The sequence below is a fragment of the Orbicella faveolata genome, unplaced genomic scaffold (assembly GCF_042242905.1).
Source record: "Orbicella faveolata isolate gen_17 unplaced genomic scaffold, um_ofav_v1 contig_35, whole genome shotgun sequence".
NCBI classification, from domain to species: domain Eukaryota; kingdom Metazoa; phylum Cnidaria; class Anthozoa; order Scleractinia; family Merulinidae; genus Orbicella; species Orbicella faveolata.
Window position 1 is genome coordinate 12,406,790 of NW_028301564.1, and position 18,767 is coordinate 12,425,556.

At 39.4% G+C, this 18,767-nt stretch overlaps 2 protein-coding genes across 2 annotated transcripts; both read left to right on the forward strand.

Annotated features, from left to right (window-relative positions):
• The first annotated feature begins 1,266 nt into the window (after nucleotides 1-1,266).
• LOC110057547 (uncharacterized) lies at nucleotides 1,267-14,106 on the forward strand. Its single transcript, XM_020764139.2, has 2 exons — nucleotides 1,267-1,398; nucleotides 9,244-14,106. Exons 1-2 carry the CDS (start codon nucleotides 1,338-1,340, stop codon nucleotides 13,551-13,553), a joined length of 4,371 nt encoding a protein of 1,456 aa, XP_020619798.2. The 5' UTR covers nucleotides 1,267-1,337; the 3' UTR covers nucleotides 13,554-14,106.
• A 56-nt stretch (nucleotides 14,107-14,162) lies between these two features.
• On the forward strand, nucleotides 14,163-18,764 carry LOC110057611 (uncharacterized; the record flags this gene model as incomplete). The annotated part of the gene is made up of 2 exons (XM_020764206.2): nucleotides 14,163-16,078; nucleotides 17,764-18,764. Coding segments are annotated over exons 1-2 (1,062 nt in total), but the record flags the coding sequence as incomplete, so codon positions are not given.
• Between the last annotated feature and the right edge of the window lie 3 nt (nucleotides 18,765-18,767).

Sequence of the window (18,767 nt, forward strand, 5' to 3'; positions counted from 1 at the left end):
TCAGTGCAGGTTCTATTTCAGTGGAATGACCTTAACTTCGGTTTCCGTTCACGAATAAATAGCATTTCTTGAATAAGGCAGCCCAGTTTTCCTCGGCATTTCTTAAAAACGGAAAACATTTCCGCTAGGTCAGTGAACGCTACACCGCGCACTTCTTTCATATGCTTGCCAATAACCGAGGCTTTATGCTCTTCTATGCGTTGATGAGGATGGCGCAATATAATCCGCATCGCACGAATCACATTTGAAATTGTAAACAACGCATTCATGGTTGATTAAAGCAGGTTTCTCTTCCTGTATCTTAACCTTTTCCTCGATCTTACAACCAGTCTTCACAAGTCGCAAGATCTCGAAATCTCGAATCTACAGCTAACACCTCTACTTGATAATTGAGTCAAGATGACTTCGAAACGTCGTAGTTTTATTCTTTTAACGAACATATTTGCCACATTTTATGTGACGGGTCGTCTACGCGAGCAATTTTGCACATGTGGCAACTTTTATTTGTCACATAAACGCTGACGCGCCAGCTTGGCCAATTTCCCTCGTCTACACGAGCAAATACAAGAATTGCCCCGTGAAAATTGTCACATAAAAATTGCACGGGTAGACCAGACCTAAGGTTTAAAGCTCGGAAAAGGTGCGACTGGAAATTTATTTTGCCTATAAATAGTATTTAGAGAAATTGTAATTGAAGCGTGTAACAAAGCTGTTTATAAAACAAGACACAATAAATATAGTTAAAGAAGAACTAAAGGTGCCCTTAAAACTGGAACCGGTATTTCAATATGATATAGGGAAGATATGCGTTTGGAAACACCAAAATTTCCAGACTGAAACATAGAAGCTCTTTGTTTCAGCAGACATTGTTTTCTCTGGTTAGCATATTAATAACCATAGGTGACGTCTGAGTTTAGACGATATAAGATAGAAACTGAATTTTTTCATACGAGACAGACAGGTCATTTAAACGTTCTAATTGAGTCTCCCTTTAATAATGGGGGAACAAAATCGCTTGAGATGTACCAAATTCACTGTTAAGCAATGCGAGCAGCAGATTTGTCAGTATGACAATGCTTTAGGAATGAACGATGTCGTAGACGCAACAGTAGCCATAGTCTTGTGTCATTCACGCTATTTAATAATGCAATTTTGACACGAACTAAGTCCAGACCCTTTCGGTTTCAAAACGTCAGCAACTTGACAGCTTGTGCGTTGGTGCCGTGCTTCCTTCTGGTTTCGAACCAGTTTTTCGTCTCCAGAGCTATTCGTTTCGAATCTTGATACCTGTTTGCAAATCAACAGAAGACTTGAAAACATTTCAGGGAATTTTTAACATGGCAGATGTTCATCTTGCTGGGGCGACTCTGCTCTTGGCCCTACTGCGAATCTGTGCAGGTGAATTAGACAGAAGTTTACAGAATGTTTGTAAAATTGTTAACTGAGTGGAAAGTATGCGAAATCTTTTAAATCGATAACTCAGCTTTGAGGCTATTTTCTTACGATTTCGGAGGTTGCCACCGATATGGCAGTCTGCTGTATAGAATCCGTGTTGTACCAAACATTTGTTTAGCGATAAATACTGGAATTTATTTTCTATTTTGATTTATCCAACGTTGCAATATTCGTTTTCCGTGCCGACTTAAGTGGAGGTCATGGACGCTTAACTCATTGCAAAAGTTTAAGAGTGATTTTCTGAGAGTGTCGAGAATCGGAAGACAGTCACGAAAAATCGATTTTTCGTTTATTTTGCCAAAACATACCTTTGGGTTAACTTATTCATGGAAAAATAGTTTAAAGTTCCAACGATTTATTTTACGGCCAAAATTTAAGAAAGTTCGAAATTTGCATATAATGGCGGTTTTCGCGGCTTAAAATGTTCAGAATTTCACGCTTCTTTACGAAAACAGCGGGAGCGTAAAAACAATCCTATGAAAACGAAACTTGGCACAAATATTATTTCATTCTTATACTTTAAAATCGTGTAATAAGTTTCTTGAAGTTTTGTTTGCAGCTTTGTAACGAAGGGTATTTTGTACAGCCGCCATTTGTGTCTCTTGGTAAGGAGCAAATAAAGGCCAACTTTGACTAGTATAAATGGCCTCTGGTATATATCATTTGGTCAAAATATCTACATTTTAGGAAACCTTGGTTATTGTTTGTTTCACCCGAAAAGTTATAGCTCTGGGAATTAAAATGTTCTCCGTCGGTAAAATAAAATGTTACGGCATATAAGCGAGTTCAAATTTATGCAAATCACAAGGTTATTCTTTGGAAGTCAACGGTTTAAAACAGGAAACAACGACTCACCGTTACTTACGTTCCTCCTGCTGCTATAGAAAAGATTTTAACTTCCCAGTGTCCTTGTGAGCTGTTCTGTAAAATATTTTCAGTAAAGCAGCGAGCCTAAACGGCCATAAAATTCGACAAGGTCGACAATGTTTATATTTGAGATGAGACTGAGTGGCACACACAGTCCTGGCTGTTTTCATCGTCTTGCTCAGTCGAGAGTCCTTTAAAAATATGATAGAATATTCGCTTCAAACCGTAGCAAGCTAGTTTCTCATATCCATATGCCTCATGTCGACTAATGAGTAAATAAATCAGTCCCCGTACATTGAATGAACAACTCGACTGACCTCTGAGGTCAGGAGGTTACCTGATATGTCATGATGTTACTTTTCCCCGGTTTCATATTACACGCGCAACGCCGTATTTAAGGCGCTCGCGCGAAAATTTTCCAGGATAGATTTTTTCTTAATTTTTACGGCAGTCAGATGATGAGTTACTTGTGTCAGAAATGCAAAAATAAATGGGTGTCACCGTATTCGTTTCAGAGATAAAGCGTGTAGAAAACGACCTGATTTTGAAAATTCAGCATGGTCTACAGGGGCTTATAGCAAAAAATATCGAATGTGAGTCAAAGGAGGCAAATGATCTTACTGGAGAGCACCACCGCCTGTGGTTTTTAAAGCAGCCACTATGCGGGTCAGATCTCCAGACATCGTCAGTAACACGGACTAATAAGTGGAGATAAATAATGCCCTTGGCAGTGAATGCGTTATTTAGAGGCACGAAAGGAACGAGCTGAATACGCGAATCTCACGCGAAAAAAATAAGCTTTGTTCTCGCTGCTCGGATATCACCAGCCTTTGCCAACTAAAACGGCACAGCCTGTGTTTCTGTGTTTTAGTCATTTTAGTCCCTTATGACGCTCAATTTTGCTGTTATGATTAGGTTTTAGAAGTAGCGCTAATCCACCCCCACCCCACTCCCAAGAAAAGTAATTTCAAAAGTCGCTCGTGACGGCTAATACTCCCGAAAACAGAATACAATCTGCATTTGTATTGAGTAGGAACGGAAAAAGGATTTTGAAGTGCCACCCAAGCCTGTTCGCCTTAAAAGAATCTACCTGGACGTACTTCAGCCATATTACCATTAAAACGGATTAACTCTGTGCTGCTGTAACTGAGGATCATGTATTAAGTGTTTGTTTAATGTTTCACACAAAATGTCATGCTGCTCTTGACAGATATCGCAATAACTTTATAAGGAAGTGAACTTGTTTGATTTGCATTAACTAGCGCAACTTAAAACCATTAAGAATACAACTTCAACCACAGGCAGCCCAAGCTCTCTCTATGAACTACACGAGCAACACAAACTTACCATGATTTCCACTTCAAAAATCCTCAGTTTCTACAGAGCTTTCGCCGTTGATCTCACGTTTCTTTGGTTTTGAAGTCATTTTGCGAAATCGGTCTGTATGATTGTTATTTTGCATTGTAAATTCGACCTGAGAGGAGCCTGGGTGTTACAAGAAGTTTGGTTGACAAATTGTGGTCTAGTACCCCCGCGAGTCTTCGTTTGCCAACATGACGAAGTTACCAAGCCGATTTCAACGGTTGTTATGTCGCGGATCAAACGGACACGGAGCTCTTCCATCGTTTTATCGTTTCACTGGGGACACGAAGAGCCGCCTGGCGTAGCTCGCAGGGTTGCGATTGGGTGGCTAGAGAATTGAAATGGAAGATCAACCTTTGCCCTTGAATTCTGCGGTGGATTTGTGGCCGTGGGTACGTTTTAGCCTGGGATTTTTAACTTCGTTCGGCAGGCTGTCCCAACTAAGGTGTTTCGCCTTGTCCTCTCTTTATGAAGGGAAAACCGGAATTCAAAAAAGTCGCTTAGATCAAGTTCAATCGGTAAAATAACCACACCAAGAGCAAACAACACACGTATGGAATAAGGTAAGCCATTTTTATTGAGAATTTTCACTTTTAACTACCTCAATGGATATCTTGTAGAAAATCCCATATAAACCCTTATAATTCGATGCCATATTGTGTTGCTCGTGTGGTTCATAGAGAGAGCTTGGGCTGCCTGTGCTTCAACAAGTAAATAATAAATGCCTGACACTTTTTGACGCCTTCAACGACACAGGCAAATATTGAACCTCCTCAAGATATGTGATTGTAAAGTTTTACAGTAATCAAATGAGAAGGAATGTCTTCAAATATGGCCGGGATAGGAAATTGAATGGTAAATTTGGAAAGAAAATCTTAAGCCTATATAACAGAAATTTCAGATTAGAAAAATAAAAGAATGAAACAAATGTAACTAAGCCTTTATTTTCATAGAGTAAGTTTGTCACTTTTGCTAAGCGACACGAAGCGTTACTGAAAGCAGGTAGCTTGCGTTACTCGAAAAAAATATGCAGAATTTAAAGCATTATTATCTTCGGCGGCCCAGCTTTTCTTGCAGATAAACGGTTTCTTATTTTTGAGTATTTATCTTTGCGCACGTTTAGATGTGTGCCAAATGTTACTAAGCGCAAAACTATGAATCACGTTGACATCAAAGAGATCAATCCAGTGTTGAAATTATGTCAGGGTATCATGCATCTATGAACGATATCTTAGAAGCTAACAATTATCTCAAAATGTTGCTTTTTCAATTTTCTTTTTAAATCGAAATGTCTTTAAAGAGATTTTGAATACCGGAATTCAACTAAATACCGTGACGTTCAATACGGCGTTACGCGTGTAATGTGAAACCGGGGAAAAGTAACATAATGACATACCAGGTGACCTCCTGACCTCAGTGGCCAGTCGAGTTGTTCAGTTAATGTACGGAAACTGAGTTATGTACTCATTAGTCGACATGAGGCATACGGATATGAGAAACTAATTTGCTACGGTTTGAAGCGAATATTCTATCATATTTTTAAAGGACTCTCGACTGAGCAAGACGATGAAAACAGCCAGGACTGTGTGTGCCACTCAGTCTCATCTCAAATATAAACATTGTCGACCTTGTCGAATTTTATGGCCCGTTATGCTCGCTGTTTTACTGAAAATATTTTACAGAACAGCTCACAAGGACACTGGGAAGTTAAAATCTTTTCTATAGCAGCAGAAGGAACGTAAGTAACGGTGAGTCGTTGTTTCCTGTTTTAAACCGTTGACTTCCAAAGAATAACCTTGTGATTTGCATAAATTTGAACTCGCTTACATGCCGTAACATGTTATTTTACTGACGGAGAACATTTTAATTCCCAGAGCTATAACTTTTCGGGTGAAACAAACAATAACCAAGGTTTCCTAAAATGTAGATATTTTGACCAAATGATATATATCAGAGGCCATTTATACTAGTCAAAGTTGGCCTTTATTTGCTCCTTGCCAAGAGACACAAATGGCGGCTGTACAAATACCCTTCGTTACAAAGCTACAAACAAAACTTCAAGAAACTTATTACACGATTTTAAAGTATAAGAATGAAATAATATTTGTGCCAAGTTTCGTTTTCATAGGATTGTTTTTACGCTCCCGCTGTTTTCGTAAAGAAGCGTGAAATTCTGAACATTTTAAGCCGCGAAAACCGCCATTATATGCAAATTTCGAACTTTCTTAAATTTTGGCCGTAAAATAAATCGTTGGAACTTTAAACTATTTTTCCATGAATAAGTTAACCCAAAGGTTTGTTTTGGCGAAATAAAAGAAAAATCGATTTTTCGTGACTGTCTTCCGATTCTCGACACTCTCAGAAAATCATTCTTAAGGACTTGGCAATCACCTGCAGGAAGTATCGAAAGAATAAAACGGTTCATGTTCAAGTCAAGAAACATAACAGAAAATGAACAAGGCAATATAAGTTGGGTTATAGATTAAACATGCAACATACTGAAAATAGACAACAAGTCAAATGAATTATAATAATTTTTGATGATATGCATCTCTTACGATCAACACAACTGAAGTGGTCGTGTTTTCATCTGAACGCAGTACTGGAAATAAAAAGACTTTTAAAATTTGAATTCTGGTTAAGTCAGAAAGGAGTTCTGCCAAAGTACAACTTAAAAGATTCGTTTCATTCGATCAAATTTAGTGAGTTTATATTTCCGATTCGTCTCAAGAACTTGAGCTTCCTGTTACTTTCTTTTAGCATTTTAAAATAGCGCACATAGTCTGCAAAGACGTCTGCCTGCTTTACCATGTAAAAATGCCATTTTTGCGTTCGCGAGAGCGAAGTTCTAATCGAGTAATGCGGCAAAATTCGAGTTTCCGTGTATGTATCTTTCTGTGGACACCAATTTGGCTCCCCTGAAAAAAATTCTTCAGGGGCGAATGACATCATCTCCATGTTCGTCCACGTGCTTTCTTGATCTGTTGTGCAATATTGCGGACTTTCGAGTGTCGAGGCAGCTTATTATGGACTGTAGCGGATAAGTTGTTTATTTAAAGTGTGACGTCAGTGTTCATGGCATTTAAAAACTTTTGCAGACATGCCTTCACGAAATGTGTGCGACTTCTCGTACGAACAGAAAGCTGTAGTTTGGCTGCGTGTTGTGTACCCTCTTTTCTTCGACCAAAACCAACGCTACTTTCTGCTGAATAAATTAAAGAGGGAATTGTGTAGTTTCATTTCACTGGCCTAGATTTCTGTGCGCAGATTATGTAACATAAACCCAACGAAAGTGTTTACATAGGAAAAGAGTTCAACTCCCACAGGATTGCTTTGGTACACCAACATGTCCTCCGTTTCAGTGTTCCGGAAGTGAAAATGCCCTGTAGCTGTTTCCCCAAAGCCAAGGCGATTCAAAGTCACGTGCGTAAACATAATAATTGTTCTAGTTTTGGTAATAAAAGCACGTCGTCTCGTACACCGACGGAATAGGCATCGTTTGTGCCGATTTACATGGTCAGTATATAAAATATGGACTGCGGACTGCGGACTACGGACTGGGCATTTGGTATAAAACGCGGGCTAAGCATCTACGGACTGGGTATAGAACACGGTCTGCGAACTAAATGCGGCCTACCAACTGCAGTCCATGTTTTGCACTGACCGGTCGTAACTAGTATTACATAATACATGTATAAACGAGAACAAACCCTCTCGTATGCACGTGCTTTGCGATCAATTTATTTGTTTTCGCTCCTGCTGGAAGGAAGCCAATTTCACGCCTACCTAACAGCTCAGGCACAAAATGCTCTTCCTAGAATTTTTGGTTTTTTAACATACCAAACCTACCAATACCCGAACGCACTCACTACTAGTTACACAAACACCAGTGAAATACCAGGTGAACTTTCGCGCGAAAACATATCTTAACACGTGAAAATCACCATTGCTATAGTTACACAATAAATCCCTTAAACTTTACTTAAATGTGTTGCTCTATGATCGAAACATCTTGGGATCTCCCTCGAAAATCTTCGGTAATCTTCGGAAATTTTCGGAAATTTTCGGAAACGTTTGTCTGGCTTTCGGACAACTTTTCGGAAAGAGTTCGGAAACCTTCGGAAATCGTCTAAAAAGTCGTCATTAGTATGTTTATATAATTAACAAATAGATTCCGTGTTGCCGTGCGTCGGTTCAGTAATAGATCACAGATGACCTCAGAATGTGGTAAGAACAAAAAAGTGGCACACGAGGGGATAGCCCACTGTGTCACTGATGTTCTTACCACATTTTGACGTCTTCTGTGATCTATTAGTAAACAAACGCACGGTAACATGGAATCTGTTTGTTTTATATAATAACGAAACAAACTACTACGGATAAAGATTTTTTAATTCAAAATCTTTCAACATAACTCGAAAGCCGGCCTTTGCCCACTTTGGCGTACACGAAAAAAGCCATTTGACGTAATCTATTGTCTATACAAAATGAAGCAGTCTCATTGGTTGCTATGCGTAGCAAAGAATTGTGATTGGTCTAGGAAAATCGCGCCACTGTCAAACTTGACTCGAGCGTCGCTTCTCGTGGAATGAAGACTTACTGTGAAAGCAGAATTGAGCTGCGAAATCTACAAACCTTAAAGAAAATGCTGGAAAAGTCAAGTCAGTTTTTGTCATCAGAGCAGCCCTGTGAGCCAAAAAGCTTGGAGGTTGCCTTGAATATTGCAGGAGTTGAAAAATACGTTCGGAAAACTTGCGGTGACGGTCAATCTGGAGGCCATTCAATTCGAGTTTTGAATGAAAGGAGCTTTAGTGACGGTGGAAATTTGTGTCCTCTGTGGTTGTGTTTTCGGCTTACCAAGACCAATTTTGTGCTTGGTTTAGTCTCGCTCGACTGCCGACTGAGACTGCTCAAGTATTTCTTCTGAGTCATTTTCTAAAAAAAAATTCGGCCTTATCGTTCTTCTTCCTCCTTCTCTTACCTGTTCAATGCCTCGACAAGACTCTTTTGTACCTTATCTTTTGCCAGGTCACGTAAAATATTATCTAAATTCTCAAAACTTTCCGGCATTTTAAAACAGAGGGAAAAACTTTGTAATGATGACGTCAATCGTACGTCTCTCCTCTAATAGATCATAGGCGAGAACCAATCAAAATGCGACAATAACTTGGGTTATTGTATAATAAACAGAATAATGCATGGCTGCTTGTAGATATGGAATTTCTCTTCGCATGTTCAACTTTGTATCTCACGAGTTGAACACTCGTAGAGAAATTCCATATCTACGCGCGCCCATACATTATTCTCTATTCATTTTGATGTAATACCGCTTCTTAATTGAAAGTTTCTTAGAAGGAATCGAAAGTGTTTACTCTTGAAACCTAAAAGGAGAGGAGCACAAGACGACAAACTAATTTGAATAGACTTCAAGCCTTATGCGAAGGGCTGAATAAATATGTCAGATGAAGAGTTTTCATTTCGTAGGAGTGAGACATGAAATTAAGTTGAGATGGAAGCCAGGCATCAAGTAAGAGGTTTTTAATTATTTTAATTCCTTAGACACCCAGGCATTATCATTTCTTCAAGACGTTTACGTTTCCAAGTTCGGAAATGACTCTGCAAGTTGCGGCTCTCGCCATGACCCATGCCAATCAATAGATCAAGCAGTTATTCATGTGAATTGGGGAGGAAGGATCCTCTTGAACGGAACAGGCACCGAACAGCATCCCTATGGCTGTGTTGGCGACAATCATTCGGGTATTACTGTAAACAAAACTTTAACAATGGCAGGCTTGTACCACACTCCTCATGTTTCTTGTGATGATGGCATTCGCTTTCGAAATTCCCATGATGAGCTGCAGATTGAATTATTACGGATAGTATTTCGGCAAACACCTCTGACATTTGACGATTGCCTTCATGTGAAGGTATCCAACTGCACTTTCCAAAACGCATCAACGGCTTTTGACATGCAAATTCAAAAAAGGAGAAGTTGTCAGATTGATATTCAAAGCTCGATGTTCTTTTATAATAGCCCATTCTGCATTAAACTCCTGTTACTAAGTAAAAATACAAGCCAGAGTCTTGATGTCGCGATGAGAGTCTTCGACACCAAATTTGTGGAAAACGGAGTACTTGACAGACAGCCAATTGATGGAGGAGTGGTGGTGATAACATCTAAAGGCGAAACGGTTTCCAACGACACGCATATTCATACCTTCTTCGAGAAAGTCTCTTGCAAGAGGAATCGTGGCCCTTTCATAACTCTCAATGTATCAAAAGCAGTCACGGATGAGATGTACAAAGACGTTTATCTCAAACACAATACGATGCCTTCCTCAGGCAAAATGTCAGACTTCCTCGTCGTAAACAGCTTGTATCGCTCAGTTACTAAAGAAACGCATGCAAAGTTCATCAGCTTTCAATGTGTGCAAAACGCTATGCTCCGATGCATTGGAATTCAGTCTGACAAAGCTGATGTCGACATTCGAGAATCTACCTTCGTCGGACATAATTTGACGAGAGAAGCAGGTGCTTCCTTACGTCTAGAGGTAAAACTTAATGCTTCGTTGAAAGTTTTGAACACCAATTTCACCAACAACAAGGCAAGCGAGGGTGGTGCTGTATTTGCCAATAGTCCCCATGGAACTTTAAATATAAACTTCAGCTACTCCAATTTTACAGGGTGCAGCGCAATCAAGAGCGGTCGTGGGTGCGCAATATCAGTTGGAAAACCCCCTAATCATGGCAACTCGTCCTGTCCATCCAAGTTGAATTTTACAATGCGCAAAGTAATATTTAGCAACTGTCACGGTCATTTTCACAGATGCGTTACTGTCTTCATTCGATTTAATAGTGGAAAAGTGGAAATAAAGGAGTCTAAGTGGGTGAACAATTTACGTAAGACGAGTGGCGCCCTGCATGTATTTTCCGAAACTGCAGAAAGTGAGGCAAATGTAACTATTTCAAGATCGTCCTTTACAGATAATGTGGGAAGCACTATATCAATATCAGCTACAAATGCAAACGTGGGAAACGCAACTCTTGTGGACAATTTGATTGCTAACTATAAAAATAAGCAAAAAGCCGCCTTGACGATTAATCCTCACTATCAAATTAAAATAGAGAACATTACAGTGACCAATTTTCGTTACGGACTAAAATCACTTGGAGGACGCTGGAGACATGAAGCTTTTCCATTTAATATCGCTGTTTTTAATTGCACTTTGATAAATAATATTTATGACATGTTATTGACTTTCCATGATCCCACGTCGATCCAGCTGATGATCAAGAACACAATTTTCACCAGCAATGAAATCAGAGAAAAAAGCTACGCAATACGTTTGCACATTCCACCATTAAGAAATGCCAATTCGTCTGATGCATTTATAGAACTGGAAAACAATACTTTTGACCGCAGACCATCGAGCAGTTTTGCTCTTTTCTTCCGAGGTAATAAAACCTTGTCGATTCGGCGTTCGATATTTAGAAATTGCATTTGTTTTTACCGAGAAAAGTGGTCATTGTCTGCCAACGGATCTTTCTACGAGACAGCTACCGGCGCGCTATCAATTCTAACCAACCCTGATAAATTACTGCAATCAGGCTGTGTTCGCCCTGACGTCAAAAAGAACATCCATCCTTTGTGGACGTACCGCAGTCATGTTCTTATCGAGGATACTATATTTCAGGAGAACGCAGGATTGGTCGCCGGTGGCGTATACATCAGTAACGGTTACACAAAGTTTGAAAGATGCGCTTTTCAAGATAATTTCGGCATTGAACAAACTGGTCATGTCTACTCCGCATATGGAACTGGTCAATTTCATTTCAAAGATTGTTCATTCTCCACGACAAAACCAAATGTGACGATATTGCACAATACTACTTTTAATAAAGCCACCTTCTTGTATTCCGAAAGTGGAGGGCCCATGAAATTTCAAAATACATCGATGCGTTTCATTGCCACTAAAAGGGGTTCGTATCCTGTATTTGATATTTCCAGTGGGGGATATGTTGAAGTGGATGACAATACAACTATTCAATGCAGTAAAGGAAGTCAACTTTTGCTTGAAAATACAACACACTTCTCGCTTGCTGAGGAGGGACAGAAGAACAATTTTTGCAAGATTAATGTTACGAGTTTGAAATTTTCATGCAAGTCGTGCTCTCCAGGTTACTACAGCCTCCAAAGAGGGAGCATGCGTGGTTTAACTCTTAATGGCTCCGTTCAGTGTTTACCATGTCCATTTGGAGCCACTTGCATTCATAGTAACATAGCTGCAAAACCAAATTTCTGGGGCCAACAGACTTCGGAACACCCACAGTCACTTCATTTTATTGCCTGTCCCGACGATTATTGTCAAAGTCCAACCTCTGGTTCCAAAGACTATAACAGTTGTCAGGGGAAACGAACTGGTATCCTCTGCGGAGCCTGTGCTCCGGGTTATAGTGAGTCCCTGCTTTCTACTGAATGCCTTCCACCCGATAAGTGCAGCGATAAGTGGTTGTGGATCTTAACGTTTTTCGCAATAACTGGATTTGCTATTTATCTTTTAACCAAACCACCAGTCCTGAAATTTCTTGGAAGGCAAATATTATGGTGTAAAAGAAAAGATCAGCATCAAGTCGGCCAGGACTTGGGTCAAGTTGAAGAACACTTTGACAGCGGCTATCTTAAGATTGCGTTCTATTTCTATCAAGTTGCAGAGTTATTGACAGTTGGCTCAACAGACGACTTGGTCCATAAAATACCGTTTATTCCTGCCATGGTAGCAAGTTTTAATTTTCGAATTCATGCGTTCAAAGAAAGAATGAGATGTCCTTTTGCTGGGCTTACAGTAGTTACAAAAGAGTTGTTGCTGTCTGGAACAGTTTTTGCCACAATGGCCGATGTTGTAATAATCTACTTCATGCATTTGTGTTTCAACATCGCAAGGAATAAAGCAATACCGTCTCCAGAACGTTACATAGCTGTAATCATCGAAGTAATGTTGTTTGGATATGAGCGATTGGTAGAAACATCGTTTAAGCTCATGGATTGCGTTCCTATTGGCCCTGAAGAGAAGCGTCTTTTCTTCGATGGAAACGTTATATGCTGGCAATGGTGGCAATACACACTATTGGCTTATACCGCAGTTTTCGTGGTCCCCTTTATTTTCGTCCTATATTTTGGCTCTTCTAAGGTTTACAGAGCATCGATTTCGGCGACAGAGTTTCTCTGTGCTTGCATTTTACCGTTGCCATTTTTAATTTACTGGTTAATAAAAGGTGTGCTGATAAACAGAGAGCAACGTGGTACAACAATCGCAAGTGTGCAGCTTGTGAACCAGCACGTGCTTGAAGTACTAATCGGTCCATTTCGTCCACCAAACGGTGAAGATAAAGGAACTCTATACTGGGAGAGCATCTTAATTGGCCGACGTTTCATTTTTCTTGCATGCCACGCGTTATTTGACGATGCAATGTTGTGCAGGGTTGTGATGACGTTTGCTTGCGTCCTCATGCTACTCCACCACGTCTGGAAGAATCCATACCGCGATCCAATCGCCAACGGTACTGAAACAGTTTCTCTTCTGCTTTTAGTGATGATCGCATTAATCAATCTAACAAAGGCAACTCTCGTTTCGTTTGGGACAACCCCAGAAGGACCGAGCAAGTCTTACATACATGCTATGGACTGGGTTCAGATCTTGGCCTTGACATTTCTTCCAATGTTGCTTTCCCTTTGTGTGGTTTTAGCCATTTTGTCTCAGCTATTTCGATTAATGGTGTTATTGGCAATACATACTCGTTGCTGTCTACAGATGGCTTGTACATCCTTGTGGACAACAGAAGAACTGAGGCCACTAATAGTTAGACGTTAAAAGCAGTGGCGCCGCACCAAATAATTATTTGTAGTGAACAAAGTTAGCTTAAGGTTGAAGGAATCCTCGAAGCAATAGTTACTTAAGTGGATAACCGCCGAAGAGGTATCACAGCGTTAAGGAAAAAAGGGAAACGAGCATGGCTGAACTCTAGAATGACAAGGATAAGCTAGACTACCCGTAACGTATGGAGCACTGTGTTTCAGGTCGCGAACTCAAGCTAGACGTTGGAGTTGCCTCAGTTAGTCTCTTGGATGGCCTGACAAAAAAGGCTCTCAAAGAGATCTTTCCATGTCATTTTCTATCTTAAAGTAATAAAAAACTAAGGAGAATAAATGAGTATGGAAATAAACGCATGAAATATTGGCACTGTCTGTTTTTATGACAACGAATACTGAGTACTAGTTTGGCAAATGCTAGAACTCCAGCTGAAGATGTATTATCAAATCAATTTACTAAATCTGCAGTTATACCTGAACAACCCAAGATAAACAGCACTAAAAATTTACACCCGCAGCCAGTAAAAATCAAAATGAAACAAAAAAAAAAAAAAGAGAGAGGTTAACATAGATTGTTAATGGAGGCAACTTCTACTTTGTTTGGCACTGGGCTCGATGGACTGTTTTGTAAAAAGCTAATCACTGGGTGGAGTGATTTTTTTAAACGAGTTTTTTTCTGTTTTCTCAGTACTTTCGATTGACATTATTTATTGTTCTCGTTGCAGCGGTTATCAATCACACGCGGTTATCAATCACTCGCGACCTTATATTTAATGCCGATGTATTGAGTGAGCAAGCCGTACATACCGAAAGTAAAATGATAATTTTTACGAGTGGACCGCTGCAAGGTTTCAGACTTTTTTTGTGGTAAATTTTGCATACAGTCGGCAAGGAAACGGAGATGATTGACGTCCACCAAAACTCAGGTTTTGTCAAGACGTTTTTACGCTGAAGGTCGCGTGTGATTGATAACCGCTGTAAATGACTAAATTTGAAAAGCTTAAGCAATAAGAGATTAGCATAAAAATGAAAACTCAAAACCTTCTTAAGAATTAACGACCAATCATTGCGATATATAAGAACTCACGCTGACGAGGACCAAGTAGAAATCAGGGGGAGTTGTTTTTACTCGACAGCACATGGTTCTGTAATTAGTGATAGTAACTGGACACAGGTGGAGTACAATCCAGGGAACAATCTGGCTAGTGATTTCAAAATCAGACAAGCGAGCAGCGCGAGGCTGACTTGACTGACACGAGGTTCAATAATCACTAATTAATCGTATCCTTGACAAATCTCGAAATTAAAAGAGTCTTCTGAGAACTTCTTTTGAGCGAAAAGAAAGTCAGTAGCGATTTCCATAGGTGTTAAAAAACTGGATAAAACATCGAGAAGGAATCCATTGAAACGGACGTAATTGACGTGCGAATGGCGTAGGTATCCAATTACAGGTATCCAATTGCAAAAATTTGTAAATGGATGCCTGTAATTGGACACCCACGGATCACGAGCCGATTACGTGAGAAATACACACAGAGAACCAAACACGATCGAGAATTTTTTTTATGGCTACGGTTATATTCAATTGCAGTTTTCGCAGGAATATACGCTTAAGGTGGTGGGGCTTTGTTTGCCTATTGGAAAAGTAGAACATAAACTCTAAACATTTCCGAGGTTAACTTTACAGGTAGTAAAATAAAGTTCTCTATTTCTAGCTGCATATTTGTTCGCTACATTGGGTATAAAAAGGCGTTCATAGATTTGTCTCCCGATTCCTACAAAAGTGCTATGCTTTTATAATTTCATTGGAATTCATGATAATATGGAAAAACCTTCCAGTGGACGATTTGCCAGTGATCAAGGAAACTACTAATAAATAGATACACAATAAATAAAGATTAAGTTCAAGCTTTAATCACCAAAAACAAAATAGAGACTGAAGAGATTAAAAATAATTTATGAAACGCAGAGCCATAGTGACCATAGTGTGCCGTAATTGGGTAAAATATCTCGTTAAGATGACTTAAGAGAAAAACCGAAATTTTTCATGTAGAACACACTTGGCGTTTTCTTAAAAGGCCATTAAAACGTTCTAATTGACTCTCCCTTACAACATGCGAGGAAAAAATCGCTCACGATTTGCTAAATTCAGTTACTAATCGGCAGATTTGTATAGCAGCATATTGCAATCAATGCTTTTCAGAACGTATTATCTGATTGACTTAATAGCGAGCATAGTGTGTTATTGTATCACTCATGCCTAAATAACGCATTTCAAGACACGAACTAAGTTCAGATCATTTCGGTTTCAAACCGTCAGCAACATGACAGCTAGACAGCTTGCGAGTGGTCCAGTACACTGTCCTGGTTTCGAACCTGTTGTTCAACTCCATCCGTTTCGTAACATCGACAGAAGATTTGCGGACATGTTTACATAGTGCAGTATCACTAAATCAATCGTTAACATGGATATTCTTCGTCTTGCTGTGGCGACTCTGGTCTTGGCCTTACTACGTATTTGTGCAGGTAATTGAGTGAGAAATTTATAATGAAATGTTTATGAACATGCTAATTTGATGGAAGAGCTATGTCATTACCCTTTCAAACGATATCCCAGCTTAAGGTAATTTTCTTTCTAGCTCAGAGGTTGTCGCCGAATCGGTTGCATTAAATTTAGAATTCGTAGCAAAGACCATTTCATTACTATAAAGATGATGACCTCCTATTAACATGTTTAGATGAAATATATGCTTATCAACAAATATAGATGTGTTTAGCGATAAATATTGGGTCAAGTTGGTCAAGACGATTTTCCATTTCACATTTGCGGATATCAAGAAATAAGATAATTACAACAAAAGACCCCGTAAATTATTTTATAGTGACACGGTCTAATAAACAGGTGAAGTGATGGGATTTCCTGTTGTTTCATCGAAACTAGATTGAGGTGTGATTTGTTTAAGAACTTAAATTGGGCTCGCTGTAATTAAGGTGATCTTGGCTGGATTTCCGGTCGTTATTAATCTTATCGAAGTTGTAGAAAACCTTCAAACAATACCAATCGCTCTGATATCTCACCCATGATCTAATGATGAATTTTATAAGAGAAGATTATTTCGGTGTAAATTTGTCGAGGGAAATTTCAGTTTTCAGAATCAAGTAAACAGGAAATAAGAGGAAAGAAAATCATCAAATGAAATACATTGCTTTGCTAATTTTATCTTCCAACATGAACCCACCCAAACGGAGAATTCATAATTCTGAATGGAAAAATACATAACACTTCATAAGTTTAAAGATGTTACACCCATTCAAAAAATTAAAATTTATACTGTTTATTTCCCATGTTCGAAAAACTTTTCAGGAACGAATAATTAAAAGGTGTGTCGATGCAATTGTTCTTTTGGACCAAACCTAACATTTTCAACCAGCTCTTATCAGCATTCCTTTTATTGAATTGGAATGCCAATTACACTAGGTATCGGAATTAGACTGATTTTTTTGCATAACAAAACTTCAAAGAATAATCGCTATTTCCATGGCAAGGATAAAAGAAAAACTCGAAATCAGTGAAACCTGAATTTGCTTTAAACAGGTCTAATACCAACGTCTCGGAACTACGGTGTATTATAAATGAACTATACAAGAAAAATGCGATTTATGATGGTTGAGGGACGAATTAGCCAGAAATTGTTATTCTTACGGCACGATGGAGAGGCTCGCGGGGTGTCATGGAACGTTTAGGGACTATTTAGCCTTTGGCGGAAGATTTAGGTCATTCTAGATTAGTTCATAGATTAGCTCATAGAGATTAGGTCATTGATTTTGTACCCTTTCCTCGGGGTCTCGTGCTGCTGCATTAGATCAGGAACACTCTTACACATATTTTTTGGCCACATCTAATGGCTGGTTTTTTTAAAGGTTTTTCTTATCTGGCGCAGCCAGGTTCTAATTGTTAGAAGCATTACAGTTGTGATATACAAGGAAACAGATTATGTTATAAGACGGGAATACATCTAAATCAGATGAATGACTGACGCATCCTCAATAAACTATTCGCATTGAATGTCTCGTGTTAATGTAGTCAGAATATACAATTCTGTGTTAATGTCGAAGGAATCGCGAAGCTCAGTGGCTAGTCCCTCAAATCCTTTAGTAAAACTAAAAGGGAAGTTAATTGAATTAACAGCGTTTCATTACTTTCATTTTAGCTGCTCAATACATTAACTTAAATGATGTCTTCGTGTCCCTGAACGGAAACGATTCCCAGAGCTGTGGTACAGACATACAGCCATGTAGGTCCATTGCTAGAGCAATCCGTCAGGTGGCCTGGGGAGGACGCATTTACCTCGATGGCACTGGGACCGAGCGGACACCTTATCGATGTAGCCTTGAAATGGCGCATGAGCAACATCCGGGAACTGCTGTCCAGAAAAGTTTGGTAATGGAGGGTTGGAGAGCCTTGCCACATATATCATGCTTCAAGGGTTTTCATTTTATAAAGAAGTCAACTATTATGAGTGGGGTACTGGCCATTGCTTTATCTAGTATTGCCTTCCGCCAAACGCCATTGATGTTTCAGGATTGTGAAACGATAACAATTTCTAATTGTTCTTTTGAAGACACGGCCATTGCTTTGTATGTTCAAATAAGAAACAATGTAAGAATGCAGCTGAATATCCAGCGATCTTCTTTCGTTAAGAACAACATTTCATGCGTGAAAATTGTATTGATTAACAATGCTCAAGACCAAGATCACTTTGTGGCCGTAAATATCAGCGAGACAAAGTTTATGGAAAACGGAATGCAGAAACGGTGGTTTTCAAGAGGTGTAGTGACAATCCAGTCGCTCAACACGCAGCCAACCAGCGTGCATGTCCAAATATCTTGCTTGAACACCACATCTGTCAATAACGTTGGCTACTTTATGAATCTTGATCTGCCATCAGCGGTGACAAGCGAGGTATATAATGATGTCAGATTGTTCAACAACACTCTTTCTGATTTGGTCAAGACATCCACTGGTAGAAGAACACAACACGTGGTGAACAGTTTGTACAATTCTAATACAAGAAAAACGCGTGTTAAGTTCAGCAACGTAAGATGTTCTCACAACCACTTATTACGATGTATAAAGACTCATTCTGAGGAAGCCCAAGTGGAAATTCGCAACTCGTCATTCGTTGGTCAGCGTCTTCCAAACGATAGCGGGGGG

Coding starts and splice junctions, on each gene's coding strand:
- LOC110057547 (XM_020764139.2), top strand. CDS start 1,338: ATGGCAGATGTTCATCTTGCTGGGGCGACTCTGCTCTTGGCCCTACTG. Junction 1,399..9,243: donor CCTACTGCGAATCTGTGCAG/GTGAATTAGACA, acceptor TTAATTCCTTAG/ACACCCAGGCATTATCATTT.